Here is a 21,433-nt window from a genome sequence, read left to right on the forward strand (position 1 = left end):
CTTCTCTCACTCTCTTCATTTTTGGTTTCTTTAACCCTTTTTTTTTTCTCTCTCTCTGCATGAGACTGCGAATGTTTGAGGCTTTGATCTCATGTTCTTCTCTCTCTTCGCTCTGATCCTCTTCCAACCACGGTTGTGCTCCCATTCCAATTTCCATTTCTCTCTTTTCGTTCTCTATGTGAATCTGAATTCTCAATTCAATTTTATTATTTTATGATTGGATAGATTGAAATCCGAAACCAATTCATCGTGTTACACTGTGTGTATAATTGTTGCACGGAATTCACTTTATCGGGTCTAATTATTAGTTGTTTATTTAAATTTCTTTGTTTTGCTTTTCATCTGTGAATTTCAGGGACGCGGTTTTCCTTCAGTTTTTAACTCAGGTTCAGCTTCTCTGCTAGCAACAATAAGATTCATGTTTATAGGGAATTTGAACTAAATTCCTTGGGTTTAGATTTTAGCTTGAATACTCTCACGTCCTGTTTAGGTATTATAATTATTAATATTACGCTTATTTATTATTATTATTATTATTTTTTTATTATTATTATTATCCGTATTGTTATTTACTAATAAGTTCCTTTCCTTTGAAAGAAATTTGGACGTGTTAAGATGTGAAGTCGCTGTTAATTTTGTTGAAATGTTGAAAGTGAAATTTGCTCTTTTGATCATTTTTTTTTTTATTTTGTAATAATTATATATTGCTGTAACCAGCATCAGGCTTGTGGGGATAATGAATTCTGTGTTGTGGGTATGGTCTGTTGGTGAAATTTTTTGTTTTTCCATCTCCAACATAAAAGGCTTATGTTCCTCTTTGTATTTACTTTTTGTTTGGGTAAGAATGGTGAATATGATTTGAAACTGTGACAATCGTACTCGGTTTTATTTTGGGGTCTGCTTTCCTGGTTTACCGAAGATCATCAATAGTTTTGTGTTTAGACAGAAACTTGTATTGTTAGAACTTATATGCATATTGCTTTACTTGTCCTCTGTGATCTGCAATTTTATAAAAGGATCTGCTTGGATTTTGTGGTGCTTTTAGTTTTAATTGTTTCCCTTACCGTTTAAGGATTATGGTACCTCTGTTTTCGAGGCACCTTATAAAGTTCTTTTCTGGTTTTCTTGTTCATTGTCTCGATCATCGAATATCATTCTACTTGTATATTGATGTGTAATATTACAATGTGGTCCCCCACACAAAAGTAACATCCGAGAGGAGTAAGAGAATGGGAGGGAATTTAGTGGACAGCTCCACAAATGTTTTTTAGCTTTTCTGTTTTTCATTTTCTAGTACTTTAATATGTGATTCACAAACTCATTGCAGAGACTATTATTTAGGAGATGGGTCAAATGACACATGAGATTGATGACAATGTGCATGGTCAGGATCAGACTGGGTCACAGTTGAATGACGATGGTAATGGAGGAGGTGTTGTTCTGAAGAAAGGGCCATGGACAGCTGCTGAAGATGTTATTTTGGTGGACTATGTCAATAAGCATGGAGAGGGGAATTGGAATGCTGTTCAGAAGTATTCAGGCCTTTCTCGTTGTGGAAAAAGTTGCCGATTGCGATGGGCCAATCACCTAAGGCCAAACTTAAAGAAAGGCGCATTTACTGCAGAAGAGGAGCAGATGATCGCTGAACTCCATGCCAAAATGGGAAACAAGTGGGCACGCATGGCAGCACATGTAAGCAGGCTGCACAATTTTTGTTGACTTACGTATTTAGTTTTGTTTCATTTTGCTGTTTCTTTCACATTTTTCTAAAATGTATGAATTCTCTTTGCCATTGTTATCAGTGTGCCATTGTTATCAGTGTTGTGTACGCCATCCTATCTTCAAACAAGTGAACATCATATGACAGCCATGTCTTCTTTTTTATTGGTCTTGTCCCTTACAATATGAAACCAGCTTGTTAGATTTATCAATCTCAATTCCATTCAACAATAAATACACAGTCTAATGTGGCATAATACACTTTAGTTGCCATTTAGTAATATTCTGAATTTAACATAAAGCACTATGCATAACTGTCATTGAATACTGCAACAATTAAGTGTGACAAATCTTTGACAGTAGAGAACCTTGTAACTTTTTTCTCGATTGTTCTTGACATCATCATGTCTATTTTGGGAATGTAACCAGTTCTATGGTACTGTGTTCTTGATGAGACTTGTCTCTGAGCATCTATTTGAATTTTTTTCTGTCCATAAATCACTTTTAGTTCTCTCTTAGATATGAAGATAGACTAACATATTATTTTATTATCTTATTCATAATTTAGAGCATTAAAGTTGGAAAATAGCACAGATGTGTACGCTTATTACGAAAAATGTAACCTATGTCATGTCATGTTCCGGTTTTTTTTTTTTTTTGGTTGCTTCCTGTCTGATAAAATGTACAAGGTAATGTGCCAAACTGGGGAAATGACAGTCACACCAATTTTAAAATACATTCAGATATTTTGAGATTGCATTTATTGCAAATCAACTTGTGTATTTCTTTCCTTGCATATCCCATAAGATTTACATCAGAATTCAGTTTCTTCCTAACTTCCATCACCTTTTCATTGAGTCCAAATAACCATCATTCTCTCTTTTAAAAAGGATATGTAATCAGTGAGTCTTTGTTTAACATCACAATGCTGCTGTTGCCGGGTGGAACATGTAGATTACAATACTAGTATTTCTACCCGACACCACCCACCCAAAGAAAAAGAAATCAGTTAGTATAGTGACAGAAAAGATGTGTGAGAGATCAATGCTAATGAGTAAAAGGAGGAGAGTAATAAAACAAATGAGAACATATTTTTGTCAGAATTAGAAGCTGGAATTACCCCTTACAAATGGAATAGTAGGATAGCAATTGCTACACAATTTCTTTTTCTGTTAGCATTTTGATGTATTCATTTTCTCTTAGAATGATTGATTTCTTTTGTTTTCAGTTGCCTGGTCGTACAGATAACGAAATAAAAAACTACTGGAACACCCGAATGAAGAGGCGTCAACGGGCTGGCTTGCCACTTTATCCTCCGGAAGTAGTACTGCAAGCATTTCAAGATAAAAAGCATGGCCAAAGTACTGCTGAAATCAGCGAAGGAGATGGAGGCCACCAGGATTTCATGGAGAAAAACAATTATGAGATACATGATGCTATATATGACAGTCTGAAGGAAACTCAGGGAATCTTACCTTTTGTGCCTGAGCTTCCTGATATTTCTGCTAATAGCATTCTGACAAATGTTCTTGGTTCTCCTCCATACTGTAATTTCCTGCCATCCACATTACCTAACCATGATCATCTTCATGAGTCATCCGTGTCTCTTCTTGGTTCCAGTGAATTGAACACTAATGGGTTTTATCCATTTGACCACTTTAAGGATAATACTTCTGATAAGTTTGCAGAATCATTTGGATTGCATTCTCCCCTTGATCATGGTGCCTCCTCATATGGCTCAATTTGTTACAGCCATTCATTATCGAATGACAATTACTCTACTTCTAAGCTGGCTTCTGAGGCTATGAAGTCAGAGCTCCCTTCACTCCAATATCCAGAAACTGAATTTGGTAGCTGGGGTACCTCTCCCCCGCCTCCATTGAATGATTCTACTGACATTTTCATCCATTCTCCTCAACCACCTTATGCACTGGACTCAGGTTCTTCTTCATCACTCAGTCGTTGCTTCCTTAATGAATTTCTTTGTCAGCAGGCGAAGACTCTTGGTTATTCAAAGAATAATTGGCCTGAGAGTTCAAATTCGTCCGTTGCAACTCCCGTTGATAGAGCTGAGAGTTCAGCTTTGAATGTGTACGAGACAGAGTGGGAAGATTATGCTGACCCTGTATCTCCCTTTGGCGCAACTTCAATCCTGAATGAGCATCCTGTTGTTGGCACCAACGGAAAGCCATGGGATGGATGGGAACCTTTTCAGACCTTTAGTGGTTAGTACCTTCTAATGTGGTATGATAAGGATGATATTTGGAAAGCATTCACTATTTTCTGCACACATCCACATATATCTTTGACACTGCAAAACATATTTATTTTTAAGATTACCTATTTTATAACAAAGCTTAGTTTTGTCATGTCATGCACATTCTGGATCATAAAAATCTTGACTTGTCTTAAATCAATTAAGTAAAAAAATTTGTTTCCTCTAAAGTTGTCTCATTGGAAATTCATTACGAATCTTGATGAAAATAAATTCGGTGGCTTTTTCCCTTAATTCATGTGTTAAGTTTGTTAGTTGCAACAAATATACTGGGAAGTTGAGATTTCATTAGAAAACTCTGCAGGCAACAATGAGAAGTTGCAGTCAGTTGATCAGGTTTTGGCCCCTAAGAATGAAAATCAATCCATGTCTCTATTGAATCTCACTTGGCCAGATGTCTTGCTGGCCTCAGATTGGCACGAGCTGTATTCTGAGCACAACGGCATGAACCAAGCTGACATGATTGATGCTAGTGATAATTTCACGAGACAGTAAGCATGTGGTGACTAATGAAACTCATTCTTCAAGTACAGGAGATTGTTTTTTGCGTGTGGATTAACACGACGCTTTTTGCAATTGTCTGATTTCATTCAGAAAACTGCTCAGTATGTGATTCAAAACTTTCTATTATCCATTTATGTTTACTACTTAATATGGGTAATATATGTAACATCTACTGTTCTTTCTGAGAGTCTAATATGGGTGTGACTTGTGTTATCAAATACCCGGGTAGAGAAACTTGTTTCTTTCTTATAGCTTTCTATACTCTCTTTCTGTGTTACATTTATTGTGCACCGTCTTCAAACACTTCAAGACAAATTTGGAATGGCAATTGTCTTGCATTTTCCTTTTGGTTCCATTTCAAAGTGCATGAAGCTTTGATAGCTTTTGGATATTTTAGAAATCAGGTGTTTTGATAAAAACAACATAAAGATAGGTTCGGTTAACTCCCAATGTTAAATTTAGGATATTAACCATTTTCAAGGGAAGAATTGGTCAACCTTCCCACATCCCAAAACTTACTGTTTTAGAAATGTTAAGACTCAACCTAAAGCTTAAACCACAAGGCCAACCTTCCCACATCCCAGTCACACCCCTGGGGTTCTCCAAAAAGATGTAAGAAAAATCTTCACTTAGCCCATCAGCTAGCTCACGGCCTTTAGGCGTTTCCAAACCGCAGACTTAACCACCATTTTTCGGCCTTAAATGCCACCAAGACTTACCTTCTTAGAAGCTTAGTATTTTGCAAGTTGTGTTCTATATAGCACGAATACGGATACGGATACTAGACAAAGCACTACACACCCTTAGACTTGTGTAGTTTCCAAGATGTAGGATATCTATTTATGAATTGTTTAATTTAGCAACTAGTATTTTTATACTTGAAATCATTTATAAACAAGGTTAGTCAAATATAATGTCACCTGATATAAAAATCAATCTAATCCATTTATCTAATATCAAAAAGTGAAAAGTAATTATCATATAAGATTTTTTTCCTTATTTCTATAATCATACTATAAACTTATTGCATTTGTTCTTAGTTACATTGTGACGGAGTCATGTCTCAAAATTATGTTAGAGACAAACAAAATGTTTTTCAAATTAGATACTGCACCGATACATATTGTACGCATGTCAGAGTCCTATACGTGTTGGACACAAGAATACACCATTTATGAGGTGTGTTCGAGCTTCATAAGTTGTGCTGCACTTACAGTGGAGTTTTAGTGTACCTCTGCGAGCTTAAGTGGGTTTTAATCAAACCAGTGTTGTAGCATATTAAAACATATTTGAGCCGTAGAAAACATGTTCACCTCCAAATAAATTAACCGGAAACACCTTTTCTGGTTGGTGGCAGTTTGGTTCTTTTTTGAACAACAATTTGTTACTGAAATTCTGCAGAACTTGTGAAAAAGGTGAGATAAAGAGGTCAAAAGGTGGCCATGGTTATGGATTCTTCTAAACAGATTCAAACCCACATCTCATTTGCTTTCTCAAAATCCAGTACTGCCCCTTCAAAACTACTTTCCAACTGAATATATTATAGAGTTTTTCTTTCAGCACCTCCATTTGAGAAAAGTCTAAATTATGAGTTGAACACATGAAATTGGAAGGGTTTGAATCCTGTATCTCCTACTTTAAAATATATTAAAATTCCAACACTAAGTTTTGCTCGGATTGTCTGGGTATTACAAATTAGATTGAGTCATCTGTGAATTTTATGGATTAATAATGGTGTTATTGATTTAAATGAGTGTTTTGTGCTGTCTATTTTAAAATAAGTGTTCCAAATTCATTAAGGTTCATATTTTTCAGAAAATTTTCACAATTGATTTAAGTTTTCCAGAACACGACACACCTCCTTTCAAATTATTTGAGTTTCCATGTTTTCACAATCATTTATTCTATACGACCACATAATCAATTTAAATTTTAAATGCCATTCATTCCACTAATACGTTTATTGACTCTCTTAAATATAATTTGTTAGTTTAATCAAGTTTCAAGTACATGATAAACTATGGTTTCTTAAATTCGTTCTTTATAATTTTTTGTCTATTGAATATTTTAAAAAATTATATTTTTCAATTGAGTTTCTATCTTGTCGCATTACTTTATGTTTGTGTTAATATTAAACAATGTAATTTTGTGGTTGATATAATTCATGACTATGTTGATGATGGAAACAAAAGTGAAATGATATTGAAAAGGTAGTGAAAACAAAAAGATGTTGAATGATGGTAAACGAAAATGAAAAGAAAACAAAAACAAAAACTTAAATACGGTATAAAACAAGGGTGAGATTTGTTGCAATAACATTTTATTAGAGTACAAAAAATACAAACATTTAAGTTTCTAAAGAGGCAACATGAATTACTTATACTAAATCATATGTTGTGTTGAGCAACGTGAATATCGTTCCATGAATCATAATTGTTAAAACACTCATAAATCATCAAATGAGTCTAAAGAAGATGTATTTTGTCAAATTTAGTAAAAAAAAATTATTTTTTGACAACTAGATTTTGATAACTTTATTTTATAACATAAGGTGATATCTTTTAAATGGTTATTCATTTTTTCATTTTTTTTATATTATAAAATTATTTAAAAGATGGCATATCAAATTGTAAAAATAAGTAGTTAAAATCTAGTAGTCGAAATATCATTATCCATTATCCTTTAATAAAACAAGAAGCAATAATAAATAGTAAAACGAGAAGCAATAGTAAAACGAAGGATGCTGGTCAAAAAATTAAAGGTCATTTCAAATATTTTGAAGAAAAGTTGGAGGTGCAGGAGAAAACACCCTTATGATTTTCTTGAAATTAAAGTGGCCTTTTGAGGAAAATTTCTATTGTAAATATCTTACGTCTGAATATCATGGAATATTTATTTATCTTCGGATATCATGGTTATGAAAATTTTATTTCCTTGTTTGATTCCACTTCCTTGAAATAAATTGAAAGGATGATTAGGTATTATGTTTTCCTCTTTTCGAAAATTTGAGAAAAAGAAAATCTAAACTTCAAACCGTAAGTAAAAGAAACATAAATGTCTTAAGATTATAATAGAATAGAATCTATTTAATACTATACATATAATGCATTACGTTAGTAAAATATAAAGTGTTTTAGAGCATATTTTGTAATGTATGTAATCTTTTATGATACATTCATAATACTATGAGCATCTTCAAAACTATATATTCTAAATTATTAATGCATAATCTAAAATTGATAATACTTTACTGTCAATTCAAAATTATGTTTTAAATTATTAATACTTCATAATCAATTCAAGACTCTATATTTTAAAATACTATAATCTATAATCTAGATTCCAAATTATATAATTAGTCATATATTTCAGATTGCATAATTTAAAATAATGTCAGATTGTATCATCTTAAATTCAAAATATAGTTATATTTTATTTAGTCTAAAGTACAACCTAAAAGCAATTATAGATTACTTCATTTATAAACCATTATTAAAACAATAATTACAAGTTTTCATAAATAATAAATCTAAAATGTATTACTAGAAAGATGAATTGAGGCGAAAGAAACTCAATTATTTATATTAACGAACTCCATTGACATATGATGATTAATTAAATCCGATCTTTATAAAAAGAACATTGACTTGAAGGTTTGAAAATGATAAATTTATAAATATTAATTAACAAAGTTTCAATAAATTAATTCACAAATTAAACTCATAAAATGCATTCATAAACAACTAAAATACTTGGATTATTTTATTTTTAATAATTGATAAATCATATTTTTGTTATTACATTTGTTCTAGTAAAAGATAGAAAGTGATATTCATGCTTTTAAAATACAAATATATATATATATATATATATATATATATATATATATATATTTATAAAAATTAGGGTTTAAGGTTTAGGGTTTATTGTCAATATATTTTTTATTTTGTTTTATTGGACTCAACATTCTAATTGATGACTCCCACTTTCAATCTAAACTCAATTTTTTGAAAAATGATAACACGAAGCTGAGATAACTAAACAAACTAATTAAACTGGCAAGTTGACGTAGCCAAAAATAAAATATAACCACTTTAATAATCAATAATGGTTTCAGATTAAGTCCATTTTAATTTAGTTTCTAAACGTGTTTCAATGCAAAATCCACTAGTAAAGCAGACTTGTGTGCAATATGTTTAAGAACAAACTAATTTCAGTATTTAGTTTCTAAAAATGCTACAATTTTATTAAATAGTCATCAGTTAGAACCTCTGTCAAATTGAAAGATATGTATCATATATTTGATTAGTTGTAAGGAAACAGAAAGAACATAAATACAAACAACGAGGTTTCTATTTAGAGTAATTAAAGATAAAATGAAAAGGAAAAAAAGAGAGAGAAATAAATTAGCTACAGTATATCTAATAAAAAAAAAGCTCTTATTCAAATTATAAAGCTTTATCTAATCATAGTTAAAATTTTAAGGGTTAAATATTTTTAATCTCAAGTTTAAGTTAAATTTAGAATTAATCTCTATTCAAATTTTTTGATTAATTTAGTCTTACATCGTTTGACCCATTTTTGCTTAAATACTAATTCAAATATTATCATAAAACACATTTAAAATTTTAAATAAACTTAACAAAATTTGATTAAAAAAACTAAATCTACACATTTCTAAAAATAAAAGACTAAATTGGTCAAAAATTAAAAAAAAAAAACTAATTCCAAATTTCACTATTTCACTGAAACTTGAGAGACAAAAAACATATTTAACCCAAATTTTAAAGTAGATAACGCATTATAGTTTTATTGTAAATTAGAATTGGCACAATCAGTATTCATGGATCAAAGATTAAAAAGTTTATAAGACCAAAAAGATATAATATGGCTAAGAAGCTCACAATTTTGTAGATTATATTTTGATTAGGTATCTTAAATTTCAAAATGATTAAAGATTAAGTTTAAGACATTGTGTTTGAAATTGAGTTGAAGATAATATGGTTGAAATAGAATTGAAGATATTATGTTTGAGAATAAGTTGAAGATACTTTGGTCAAAAAACTATGTTGATTTAGTTAAGACTAAGTCATGTTAAACAGGTTGAAATTAAGCCATATATTGACAAAGGCCAAGTTGAATTTATGTTAAACAACAAAGAAATTTGAAGTTATTCCAATTGATAGAATAAAAATACTTTGACTGAAGCCAAATTATAGACACTATGATGGAAATCGAGCTAAAAATACTTCTTTTTTCAAGATCAAAGTAATCTAAACTGCAAAGTATGGTAACTAAAAAAAATGTATCATCAAATACAAGATGGCAACTTAATGACAATGACAGATAAACCAAAGTCCTGCATCAGATTCTGTCTCTTCAAAAGAATTGAAAAAGGGTATCATTATGTTCACAAGGTAAACAAAGCAAAAGTTAAAAACAAAAAGACAAAGTACTACAGGTATCGCACGTATACAAAGCACTCAATTTCTGATGGGTATCACAAACCCAATACATTTCTAAGGATGCTTCCTTCGATGACATGTTTAAAAATTACAGAACTATCAAGACATGAATGAGAGATCAGTCAATATACATGTTTGAAAGTGATGAATTTCAAGCATGCTAGAATACCAAGCCATTTTACCACTCAAGAAACAGGATTGACGTGACTACTTCCATATGTAAGAGCTCTCGATGTCCATCACAATCTTTATTATTTGTTACATACCTAATGCGCATTCCCTTCATATGATATGTAATCACGATGTTTCTTCTTGCAGCCTATACATTGTGATCTCCTGCTGCTTGAAATATCGCCTGTCCTCTTCATCAACCAACACAAGATTTAAAAAGTACTTCACACTGAATTTGTTATTAATGTTGCGATGAGTTGGTGTCAGCTCGTAAGGACTGAGGAACAGTCTGATGGGAATTGATTCACCTGTAAATACAATCACAACCACAAACAGTCTGTTTATAGTTTTCAATTTTAATCAGTGTCTATTTTATGAAGTAAAAAAACATTTAACCCATTACAAAATTATTATGTTAGGGCTTTAAATTGTTATTAATACTTTGGCATAAAAGATTTCACAAAAAACTGTAGTTGTCTATCGATTACTTGAGACAACCTTCTTTTATGTTGGCTTGAGACCCATTGATGTAAAGTTTTACAAGTTTTATATTATGATACACTCTCTTCCCCAGAGACATGCTCCGTCAAAGTTTGACAAGCTTATATACAAATATGAGATTTTATGCTTAACATGATCTTTTATTTTAAAGTTCAGTTAATACAAAAGAGGGAGTTGGTTTACTGGTGAAAGTATACGAAAACCTAGATGATATGTCTAAAGTATTTTTATGATATCCAGATTAATTTGTAAATAGAAAGTACAAAAGAATGTAACCCAATTTCAAAGCTAACCTACCTCTAACAGGAGCACCATCCATCAACTCAAATTTAGCCAATGTTTCTGTCTCAACATGGGTGTTGGTCCCTGACCCTGTGGATTCCCTACGCCTAATCTCGAGATCCATGTTTTTTATCTTGATTCTAACAAGTAAAAAGTAGATCTTGCCAATGATGACATCTTTCAGATGATACCTGAAGTGAAGAGTAGTACATACGAATAAGTATTTGCATGGCTCCCCAATAAAGTACGAATTAGATGACAAAAGTATCTTCTCTTCAAACAAATGCACAAAAGCTCTATGCAGTACTAAGATGTACAGACATTTCTAAATAGTAGCCCTGTCATGTCACTGTCATGTTGTGTCCTATAATTTGTAAAATTTGTTGTACCCTAGTGTCCGTATCGTATTTTTGCTTCCTAGATGCAGTGTAATTTTTTGACAAAAATATCTTTGGTGCAGATAACTGCTAAATTGTTCTAGGTGTTTCTATTATAATCCATAGGCTTCGTATAAACAGAAAAACAAATACATAGGTCTAAAAGAAAAAGGTAACATAATGCATATATTTCATACTGCAAGCTATGAACAGAAACTCCGCAGGATACAGATAGGTACATAATTAAGATAAACAACCACACAATTCCAGTCAAATAGCCAATTAAATTTTCAGCTTACTTGCTTTTATTGTATTCAAATTCAATGTGTAGACAATCTTCGATTCCAACTTCCATCTGTACAAGGTATAATACCATGAAATACAATAACGAAATGGAAGTAGCCAATAACAAAGTTGAGGTAAGGCACACAAGGAATAAATTTTATTAAGAACCCTTATTCCCAATACTGGCAGCGATGTGTTTTCAGAATCAAGAACATGGCACAGACAGTAAATGACTCCCCTCTGAACCCCTCTTCCTATTTCTATACAACATCAGCTTCTTGACTGACTAAGTAGACTAAAGTAACTGTTAGGGTATGACCTCCTATTAACAAAGGTCTATGAAATAGGAAAGAAGGGAAAAGGAAAATACACCTAATTGTTTTAATTCAAACAGCTGTAAGATCTGTTAGTAGTTAAGTTTGTTGTCGTTTTCAGGTCTATTAACAAAGGTCTATGTATAGGTGCGTTTTCAGGTCTTGGGTGTGTCAGAAAAATTAGTGATTATTGGGAGGTTTTCTGAACCCTCAAAATGCCAGCAGTATGGTATATCTGCACACTTTTGAAACTTCTATACAAACTCTTTAGTTTCTTTGTTTGAGTGCTCTTTTCCTTTTTGATTTTCTGATCCAGTTTCTATAAGTAACCCACTAACTGACTAACTCATCCCTTACTGATTAACTAAGGCCACTCAGCAAACAGAGCTATCACGATTCACACTAACTACATGCACCAGCAGATACTTTGGCGAAAGGTAATTCAAAGACAATGGTTGACATTGATGCCATGGCTTCACTTTATCATTGTTCCTGAGTCATTATTGGTTTTGATTGATTGAAAATTGTGAAAATAAATACCACAGTTTGTAGCAACGGATATGTGCTAGACAGAATTAAAATTTAATTACCACATAATTATGCTCACCTTGATGCTATTGTTAATTTCTGGAGGTGGAGAATAGTTCCGAACCTGACAGATTAAGAAAAAACTATAAGTTAACGAAGAAAGTATATTCACATATACAAACTTATTTTTTAGATGGGGGAATAGTGTACTCATGTGAACTATATACTTTTACAACCACATCCAGCACAATATTGTCCATGAATGTAATGATTTGATAAAACAACAATAAATTCGATATCAGAGATCACAAATCAGAAATTTTATTTACTGAACGAGAACATACCACGAAATCCTGGTATTCTATTATGCTTCCAGCATAGCCCCGATTAATGGTCACTTTCAGTACATACCTGGAAGTTGAAAATGCAAAAAAGCATAAAAAAATAAATATTTCAGAGACTATAAACAAAAAGCGAACTGAAAAGTCCATGGATCTACAAGGTATCTTACCTAAGCCTCACATTCACCCCATTATAAGTTTCATATGGCATTTCAACAGTAGAAAATTCAAATGCATATGTTTTCCTCTCATAAATTTCTCCAGGAACATCCAGTTCTCGTACTGCAAAACAGTAAAAAGAACATATGTTATTTCACAATAGTAAAACTAAGCATCGCATGGGTCACTGATTGTACTAAATGAAAGGCTGACTAGCACCAGGAAGAATATTTAAATTTAAGAATGGAAGTGGCAGAAAACAGCTGATTACCGAGGGAAGTAAAGTCATAAAAATTTCCTCTGTCAAAATACATTTCTGCACAATGAAACAAAATTGAAAATGAACTTGTTAGTAAGAAATTAGAAAAAAGATAAAGGACATAACAAAAACTATTCCCAAAGCAAAAACGATGAATGGATAATTTTTTCTTTGCCAGCCATCATTACCAGCAAAAAATTTAACAGTTACGTACATCATTGTAAAAATAATCTTCAAGTGCTCAAATTTGATATAAGATTATCAATGTCAGGACAATCACAACAGTTTCAGGTGCAGATGCTCAAGAGAATAAAGGGTGGTAAAAATCCAAAGAAAACAAGTTCCATAAACTATTTTGAGAAAACTGAAATGAAAAAATTCAATTAGGAAATCTATCTTTCTGCTGTACATGTTTAGGACTGAAAGTGTTCTGTATAATAATTCATTTATGTTTCCTAAGATTATAAGAAAATACCGAATAAAATTTCAGAGTAGCATGCATCGTCAATGCCAGATTGATTTTTAAATGATTCTAGACTCCTTAAAGGTATGAAGGTGAATTACATCGAGAAAATCACACATCTATCTTACATGTCATGCAAATCTGATAGACAACGTAGAATGCCTAGGAGTTATAATCGTAATTGAACATTCAATACATGTGATACAAAAGGACAAAGATAGTAGATAATGAAATTATATTTTAGGGTAAATGGAGAATCATGCTTTGAATGGTAACTGACAAGGTAAATTCCTTTATGCAAGCGGATCAAAAGTCCACAAAGAACAACAGAATTTTTCTATCATTATCAGTTTCATCACTTAGATACAGACAAAAGATTTCTAAAGAGCAATTCATTCTACTTCTTCCTTTTGTTTTCTTCCATTGAGATTTTCAAGACATAACACATTGAAGAATCAGAGAGATTAGTCAAGTACGAACCTATCTGTCCAAGGAGCTCAACTTTTATACCATTGTGATCAATCTTCTTCCCTTGCAATGGTTCTACTGTAATCTAAAAATGGCAGCAGATAAAATAATATTCAACGCAGTGAGGTAGACAATATATCAAAAGTTAATGAAAAACACCATGTGTTTAAACTTAAACTCAATGGTCAAATATTACGAACGTCAAATAGAATACCTTCCCAGCAATGTTTTCTTGACTTTGGAAAAGTGGGACTGTAACCATTTGACCATTTTCCTTTTTAAAGGGAACCTAAAAAACCCACAAAGAGAAAATCAACCAAAATTAGCATATAGGACACTACAATGAACAAGGAAAATCAAAGCTATTGAAAGATCACAATTCCTCTCCCACCACCGTGAACCATCACAAGCATCAACCTTTGCCTTTTGCAACATTATTACAAAATGCAATTGCCACATTGTGAAGTATACCACTACTTATAAAAACAAAATAAAAACGGTTGCTTACCTGCTTCCGGTTCTTCCCATCGTTAAACGAGATCAAGACATTACACGCAGGTTTGAAAGCTCCAAGCAAGTAATTCTTTATATATATTTTTTTTCATTTTGGTTCCCCAAAAATAAGCATAAGAGTCATCACCATCACCAAATCAAGTGAACCAAGGTTAGACAACAACCAACGGGAACATAACCAAAACATAAACCCCAAGAAAACAAAACTCACCATGGTGCTCAAAATTCAGTATTCTTCTTTTTACCTCAGTGCACACACCAACACCTGTGAAGCACAAATCCATTAAATTAAAACCATTCACACAAAAACAATGCTCCTGATTCACAGATCTTCACCCGAAAACCAATCAAAATGATCACACTCAAACCCCTTTTCATCTAAATTATCTAGTTCTACCGTTATTCCCATCTCAAAACTTAAAATACGAAATCTAACGAAATTGAAGAGGTACCGTGTGCGCTATTCCACGGATCAACAAAAGGAAACGGTGGAGGAACTGCGATTATCTGGTACTTCGTTTGATTTGGTGAGAAAGCGATGAACGAAACGCATAATTTGAAAGTGAATCAGAAACTCCGTGAGCCCTAACAGTGAAACGAGAGAGGTAGAAGAAGTAGCAGAATCGCGTCTTCTTATTCTTCTGCGTTTCCAAGACCAAAACGCATTGTCGTTTCACTGACGCTTTGTGTTGTGTTGTGTCGCGTTTTCTTTCTCCCGTTCACCTCTGCTCTGTACCATTTGGACAACAAGACCAAAATAATAGTCATATTTTTTTGTAATGAAAAAATATAATAATTGAATTGTTACGAATTTTTCTATATTCTTAATTTACATAATATATATATATATATATATATATATATATATAAAAGTTTTCTTTTTTCTAAAAGACAAAATTTGCTGCGACATTTCATGTCTTATAGCATGTGGACAAATTTTTTTTGTTTATTTTTCATTGATTTGAGTAGTTATGAAATTAATTAGTCCTATGTAAAAGAAAACTCTGAAAACCAAATGTATTTAGATAAATTTAAGAAGTGTAATTATTTTCTGTTACTCTTGTAGTTTCATCTCTTATATAATTCTTTTATTTATTTATTTTGCTTAATTTAAAATTGTGTTTTCTTAAAATTACTTAAATAAACATTTTTTAATTATACAATCGACATCAGCATAAATTTCTATTCGTTTAAGTCTGCATCTCATCTAAATTCATCTAAATTCACATTTGTAAAAAAAAAATCCTCAAACTAATAATTTGTGACTTTATTTTCAGAAAAAATTATCTGAAATCATTTAATTTTATATTTTGTTAAAAATTGATATATATATATATATATATATATATATATATATATATAAAATAAAATAAATTATCTTATAACATATCTTTTGTATTTATTATATATCTTATTTCTCTCGTATTTTTACAATTTTTATAAATTCTCAACACTAAATAATGCAGACTTAAAACTAAATACAATTTAATATTAAAAAAATGTGATTATCTAGAACGCAAGTGTAATGTAGGAACACTAGGTAAGGTGTATCATATTTATTTCCACATTAATTTACTTGATAAAATGATACTGACATGAATGTTTGTGTACTTTAAAATAGTTTATTATCCCTTTTATTTGGTATTTTTGGAATTGTAACTAAGAAATATTTTTCTTAATTTTGTGGTGTAAATAATAACAATTAGACAGAGTCAAATAGGTTTTTTTTTTTTTAAATCCCAAATCAACTACACAAAAAGTCAAACATGAAAAGGGGAAAACAATTTTTTGGTTAACATATGTGGAGAGTATAGAATTTCATTTACTTTGACCTTCCAATACCTAAAAGTCATAAATAGTCAACACTACTTATAAATTACTTTTGAAAATATATGAAAGTTGAATTTTATGAGAACACTTAGGGTGTGTTCCTTTGTGTAGATGGACATGGGGGAGAGTGTGAAGATGGATTTGTGTAGATTTATGTGGATGGATATTTGTATTTTTTTGAGTGGATTTAGAGGGTAAAGTGAGTAGTTTGGAGATAATTTTTATGAAAGTTAGTGAAAGATTTGATTAATGTGATAGATAAAATTATATGTTAAAATAGATATATTTATTAAGTTACCATAATACCCTTGTGTAAAAAAAGAGAATGATTTTGTAATTTAATGTTATAAAAATAATTATAATTAATTAATACGAATTAAAAAAATATTAAAATTATATAAAATTTTAATAATATTTTAATTATTATATATATCTATATATAATTAATAATAAATATTATTATTATGCATGTATTATATTAATAATTATATATATATATATATTAATAAATATGATATTAATATATATATATATATATATATATATATATATATTATTAATTATAATATGTATTGTTAATTATTTATAAATATGTTTAATTATTATTATATATAATAAAATAATAATAGAAAACAAATTATTTACAGTATATTATGATTAATAATTATATATATATATATATATATATATATATATATATATATATATATATATATATATATATATATATATATATATATATATATATATATATATATATATATATATATAAAGGGTATGAAAGTAAAATCGTTAAAATCTATTCAAATTTTTCTATTGTTGAGAAGATGGATTTTGGTAAAAATTTCATGAATCCATCTTCTCTTTTCTGCACAAATCACTGAATGGGAACGCAACTTATTTTTAAATCCGTCGTCCCTAATATGTGGTAACAGTACAAACCGCGCAAACGAACAGAGACTTAGAGTTCTTGTGGATTAAATCTTATCTTGATCATTTAAAAGTGAATTAACATTGGAATTCTAATGGTGTTTATGATGAAGATTAAAGTGCCTTCTTCATCTTCAATAGACATTCACCTTCTCTCCTCTTTATAAAAGTGTTTTTGTTTTTACTTCTTTTTTTTTGTTTTAACTTTTGTTGTGTAGTTTATTTTATTATATTTAAATTATTATTTTTAGAATAACTTCTAATATATTTAAATATAAAAAGAGTTATCATAAAATTCATACTTATTATTTCATTTTATTTGCTTTATATAAATAGAAAGATTTAATAGGATATATTTTACGCTTAAATGAATAACACCCATTTTCTCTAATATTTTTTATAATGAAAATATAAGAATATCTAAGTGCATCTTTAGTATATAATATATACAATAAATATAATTTTTTTATATTAACTTTCATTCGTATAATAAACATTTATTTAAGTCTGTATTTTAATTTTGAGTTTTTAATGTAAATTTAATTGGAATGTAAAATTATAAAATTTTAAGAATTATACCACAATATAAAATATTAAAGTAATATAATTATAATATGAAATATTATTAATATTTGATAATTTTTTAAGACAATAATAATACGAGAGATATACAATATAAACTTCTTATTTTATTCATATTTTCTTTTCTTTCTATATAATATAACAAAATGTATTTATTTTGTGAAAATAAAGTCACAACATTATTTATTAAAAGAAAAATATTTTTAAATGTAAATTTAAAAGAGATACAATTAAACAAATGTATACTACTTTGAACAACTTCTTACAAAATTCATTTTTATATAATCCATACCTTCACATAAAGATCCTTTCTCTTCCAAAAACTCATCTAACAACGATCCACATTCTAAAGAAGACCATTAAAAATAACTTTTTCGGAGATTTCTTCTAAACATAATTCCTACCTAAAAAATTATTAATATGAGAGAAGATGAAAATTTTGATAGGTCAATACAATTTAGATATTTTGAAGTGATATATATATAATTCATATTTCACTTCCACTCTTGTGATTGTGAGGATTCCTCTGAATCATCTTTTGACCTAGAAGGGCCTGAGATTAGAAGGGTATGATCTTTTCTCACAATGCAGCTACAACCTTTGCCTATCTGACTTAAAGCCTTCACCACCTATCATAAATTACAAAATCACATTATCACATAGTGATATTCAATAAATTTAAATTAATAATAGAAAGTACATTCTAAAAATGTGTTCATAATATTATTCATACTTAAAATTCAAATTAGACATATTCTAATTGAACTGAGAATTGGTTTTCAAATGTATTTGTCTATCCCTCTTTAAAGAAAATAACTTTTTAAAGAAATGAGAATTGATATTTTTTTTATTATTTTTTTCTTCTATTAACCATGTTATTAGTTAGGAATATATGCATGAGTTTTTCCAATGACTAATGTTCATACCATATATCACTTTTTTCTACCTACAAGGGAATGAATGAATGTGATATGAACTATGAACACAACCCCCTGAATCTGAGTCTGCATTTTGATCAAAAAATGACATGAAGTGGTGTCCAATCTATGAAAAAACAGCAGAACATGACAACTTTAGATGTCATTCATCTTATGTAAGTACCTTGAAAAAACAACAAAATATGACAACTTTAGATGTCATTCATGTTACGTAACAAGTTTGTGCAGTAGACTTACTGTGTTCATATGCAATCTCTTTTGAGGATCCCTCTGAAGACAATTTCCTGCTAGACGGCTCATCCAATAGAGTTGATGGCAATCATGGGAGTTCATCATTCTTCCATCAATAAGGTCTTGGCATTTTCCTTCCCTCAGTAATGGTCTAGCCTGAACAAAAATTACCAACTCAAATGGAATCTGCATTGTTATGCCTGCATGAGTTCTATTTGCTACTTCTCAACTAACTGAGAGCTAGTGAAATCACTCTGGAACATGCAATAACACCAATAAAACACGAGTTCTATCTATAAAAAGGAACAACACAACCTCGATAGGTCTTCTTCTTTATATAATGCTTAAATTTTTCATTTTTAAACGATGTAAGACTTAAACTTACACTTAGATTTCCAACATTGATAAACTTTTCAAACAAATTGAGCAGAACAACCAATGTAATAGTGCAACAGACTTAAGCAGAACAACCAATGATGCCAAAAATTGAGAAGAAATGACAGACAGCTATGTGCATCAAGCTTTACTCTATTCAGTGATATGATTCTTACCCATTCCACCAGACCTTTACCCCCAAGTCGTTTGTCTGTGGTTCTCATTCCAGTTATTAACTGTAGCAGAACCACCCCAAAGGAATATACATCTGTTTTTATTGACACTTTTCCTGATTCTGCATATTCTGGTGCCATATAAGCCAGATTCCCAACACATTCTGTAGAGTATGAGGAGCCTTCAATCACAGTTCTAGCCAAACCAAAATCGCCTAGCTGATAAAACACAGAAGTAATTCGTTAGTCAAACTTGATGAGGTGAAGGATGTTTATGGCTGTGGAACCAAATTGCAATGAACTATAGCTTATTAAATGATTACTCATCATTAAAATATAGTATAAAATGTGTAGTATATAGAAATCCAGTGTTTCCAATAATCTATTATAAATGAAAGCCTATATGGTGGAGAGTAGATGCTGCAATTAGGTACAAAATATTAGTTCTCCCTTCTTTTTGATGACCATGTAATATGCATCAACTTTAAACCTAATTTAACCTTACAAAATCGGAGGCTTGCACCTACGTATATATTGACATAAACATCTTGAGCATGAAATTATACATTACTGGGTAGTCCAATAGCGAGTTAAAAACAATAAACCTGACAAACAATAAACTTCGTCGCTAGGATAAACTCTAACCCGATTCTGACACCATGTTAGTAAGTGAATTTTAAGTCTAACTCAACCTTACAAAATTGACTTGTAACACATATATACTCTAAATTTGTCCTATTTCTAGTCGATGTGAGACTTTCAACAGATTAACTGTGCATATTATTACCAATGCTTCATAATCATGTGTAAGAAGAATGTTGTTTGTTGTCAGATCTCTGTGTATGATGTTATTCTCATGCAGGTATAGCAGTCCTTTGGCAGCTCCATCAGCTACTTTCACCCTATCTTGCCAATCAAGAAGTTTACGAGAATGTTCTGCACAGTACCAAACCAAGGTTAGTAACCCTTCACTTTAATATCAATATATGCACAAACTCATAATCTTAGTAGTATATAGGCTATATAAGTTTGGTTTGATTTCTGTCATACGAGATAAATGTTGATCCAATGAAGCATTGCAGACATATTCATACACAAGAAGTCTATGAATCCCTTCTGCGCATGATCCTAACAGCATGACCACATTCTCATGCATTGCTTTGCTGAGAACATCAACTTCAGACTTGAATTCCTTCTCTCCCTTTTGGTTAGCATAAGTGTGTTGCTTCACAGCAATCTTCTCTCCACACAACTCCCCTTTGAAGACAGAACCAAACCCTCCTTCTGAGAGATAGTTCTTAGGGGAAAACCCTTGTGTGGCTGCACATAACTCAGCATATGAGAACTCTTTTTTTCTGTTCATTTCAAACGGTGGTCTTCTGTTATGGCAAACAGAGCAAACAGATTTTGCAGCCCTTTGGTGTGCTTCATGGTACTGTTTTTCTTGATTAACTTGTGTGTGTGGATTAGACATTTTTGTTTGACTTGGGCATAGAGAATGAGAATGCACAATGCCCTATTTGAAGGATTCTACCAACCTTGAATTCGGAGCCAGAAAATTTGGCATTTTGTGAGATTATATATATGCATGTTGGTGCCTTGGTTTTCCAACTTTTACTAAGTTGAAGAACAATTGAGGATCTTGAAACTGTCTTTATCTCATGACATTGTAGTAACTGTTAAGGAATTGTATGTGATGATTCTTTTTACCTGGTCTTTGAATGTAGCTGAAGTTTTGATGTTATAAATT

At 30.8% G+C, this 21,433-nt stretch overlaps 3 protein-coding genes across 3 annotated transcripts; 1 reads left to right on the plus strand and 2 right to left on the minus strand.

Annotated features, from left to right (window-relative positions):
• On the plus strand, positions 1 to 4,853 carry LOC114193783 (transcription factor MYB33-like). The gene is made up of 4 exons (XM_028083760.2): positions 1 to 490; positions 1,328 to 1,692; positions 2,948 to 3,944; positions 4,299 to 4,853. Exons 2-4 carry the CDS (start codon positions 1,345 to 1,347, stop codon positions 4,487 to 4,489), a joined length of 1,536 nt encoding a protein of 511 aa, XP_027939561.1. The 5' UTR covers positions 1 to 490; positions 1,328 to 1,344; the 3' UTR covers positions 4,490 to 4,853.
• Positions 4,854 to 9,845: 4,992 nt separating this feature from the next.
• LOC114187280 (vacuolar protein sorting-associated protein 26A) lies at positions 9,846 to 15,355 on the minus strand. Its single transcript, XM_028075489.2, has 12 exons — positions 15,077 to 15,355; positions 14,836 to 14,889; positions 14,620 to 14,694; positions 14,326 to 14,400; positions 14,124 to 14,196; positions 13,193 to 13,237; positions 12,933 to 13,044; positions 12,766 to 12,832; positions 12,501 to 12,545; positions 11,594 to 11,649; positions 10,933 to 11,108; positions 9,846 to 10,442 (listed from the first exon to the last, which is right to left on the minus strand). Exons 2-12 carry the CDS (start codon positions 14,836 to 14,838, stop codon positions 10,261 to 10,263), a joined length of 909 nt encoding a protein of 302 aa, XP_027931290.1. The 5' UTR covers positions 14,839 to 14,889; positions 15,077 to 15,355; the 3' UTR covers positions 9,846 to 10,260.
• A 3,008-nt stretch (positions 15,356 to 18,363) lies between these two features.
• On the minus strand, positions 18,364 to 21,157 carry LOC114183900 (proline-rich receptor-like protein kinase PERK8). Its single transcript, XM_028071115.2, has 5 exons — positions 20,734 to 21,157; positions 20,471 to 20,619; positions 19,687 to 19,902; positions 19,142 to 19,291; positions 18,364 to 18,595 (listed from the first exon to the last, which is right to left on the minus strand). Exons 1-5 carry the CDS (start codon positions 21,155 to 21,157, stop codon positions 18,461 to 18,463), a joined length of 1,074 nt encoding a protein of 357 aa, XP_027926916.2. The 3' UTR covers positions 18,364 to 18,460.
• Between the last annotated feature and the right edge of the window lie 276 nt (positions 21,158 to 21,433).

The sequence above is a fragment of the Vigna unguiculata genome, chromosome 1 (assembly GCF_037176805.1).
Source record: "Vigna unguiculata cultivar grain cowpea cultivar isolate G323 ecotype 2 chromosome 1, ASM3717680v1, whole genome shotgun sequence".
In the NCBI taxonomy this organism is placed as follows: domain Eukaryota; kingdom Viridiplantae; phylum Streptophyta; class Magnoliopsida; order Fabales; family Fabaceae; genus Vigna; species Vigna unguiculata.

Bases quoted from the DNA above. Each gene is read 5' to 3' on its own strand.
- LOC114187280 (XM_028075489.2), bottom strand. The intron at 13,045-13,192 runs GTAATCAGCTGT...ACTGTTTTGCAG, and splicing joins TTATGACTTTACTTCCCTCG to TACGAGAACTGGATGTTCCT. The intron at 12,546-12,765 runs GTATGTTCTCGT...TTAATCTGTCAG, and splicing joins TAGAATACCAGGATTTCGTG to GTTCGGAACTATTCTCCACC.
- LOC114183900 (XM_028071115.2), bottom strand. From the start codon at position 21,157: ATGTCTAATCCACACACACAAGTTAATCAAGAAAAACAGTACCATGAA. The intron at 19,292-19,686 runs GTAAGAATCATA...ATTTTTGTTCAG, and splicing joins GTAAAGGTCTGGTGGAATGG to GCTAGACCATTACTGAGGGA. The intron at 18,596-19,141 runs GTAAGTCTACTG...AATTTATGATAG, and splicing joins AGAGATTGCATATGAACACA to GTGGTGAAGGCTTTAAGTCA.
- LOC114193783 (XM_028083760.2), top strand. From the start codon at position 1,345: ATGGGTCAAATGACACATGAGATTGATGACAATGTGCATGGTCAGGAT. The intron at 1,693-2,947 runs GTAAGCAGGCTG...TTTTGTTTTCAG, and splicing joins GGGCACGCATGGCAGCACAT to TTGCCTGGTCGTACAGATAA. The intron at 3,945-4,298 runs GTTAGTACCTTC...AAAACTCTGCAG, and splicing joins ACCTTTTCAGACCTTTAGTG to GCAACAATGAGAAGTTGCAG.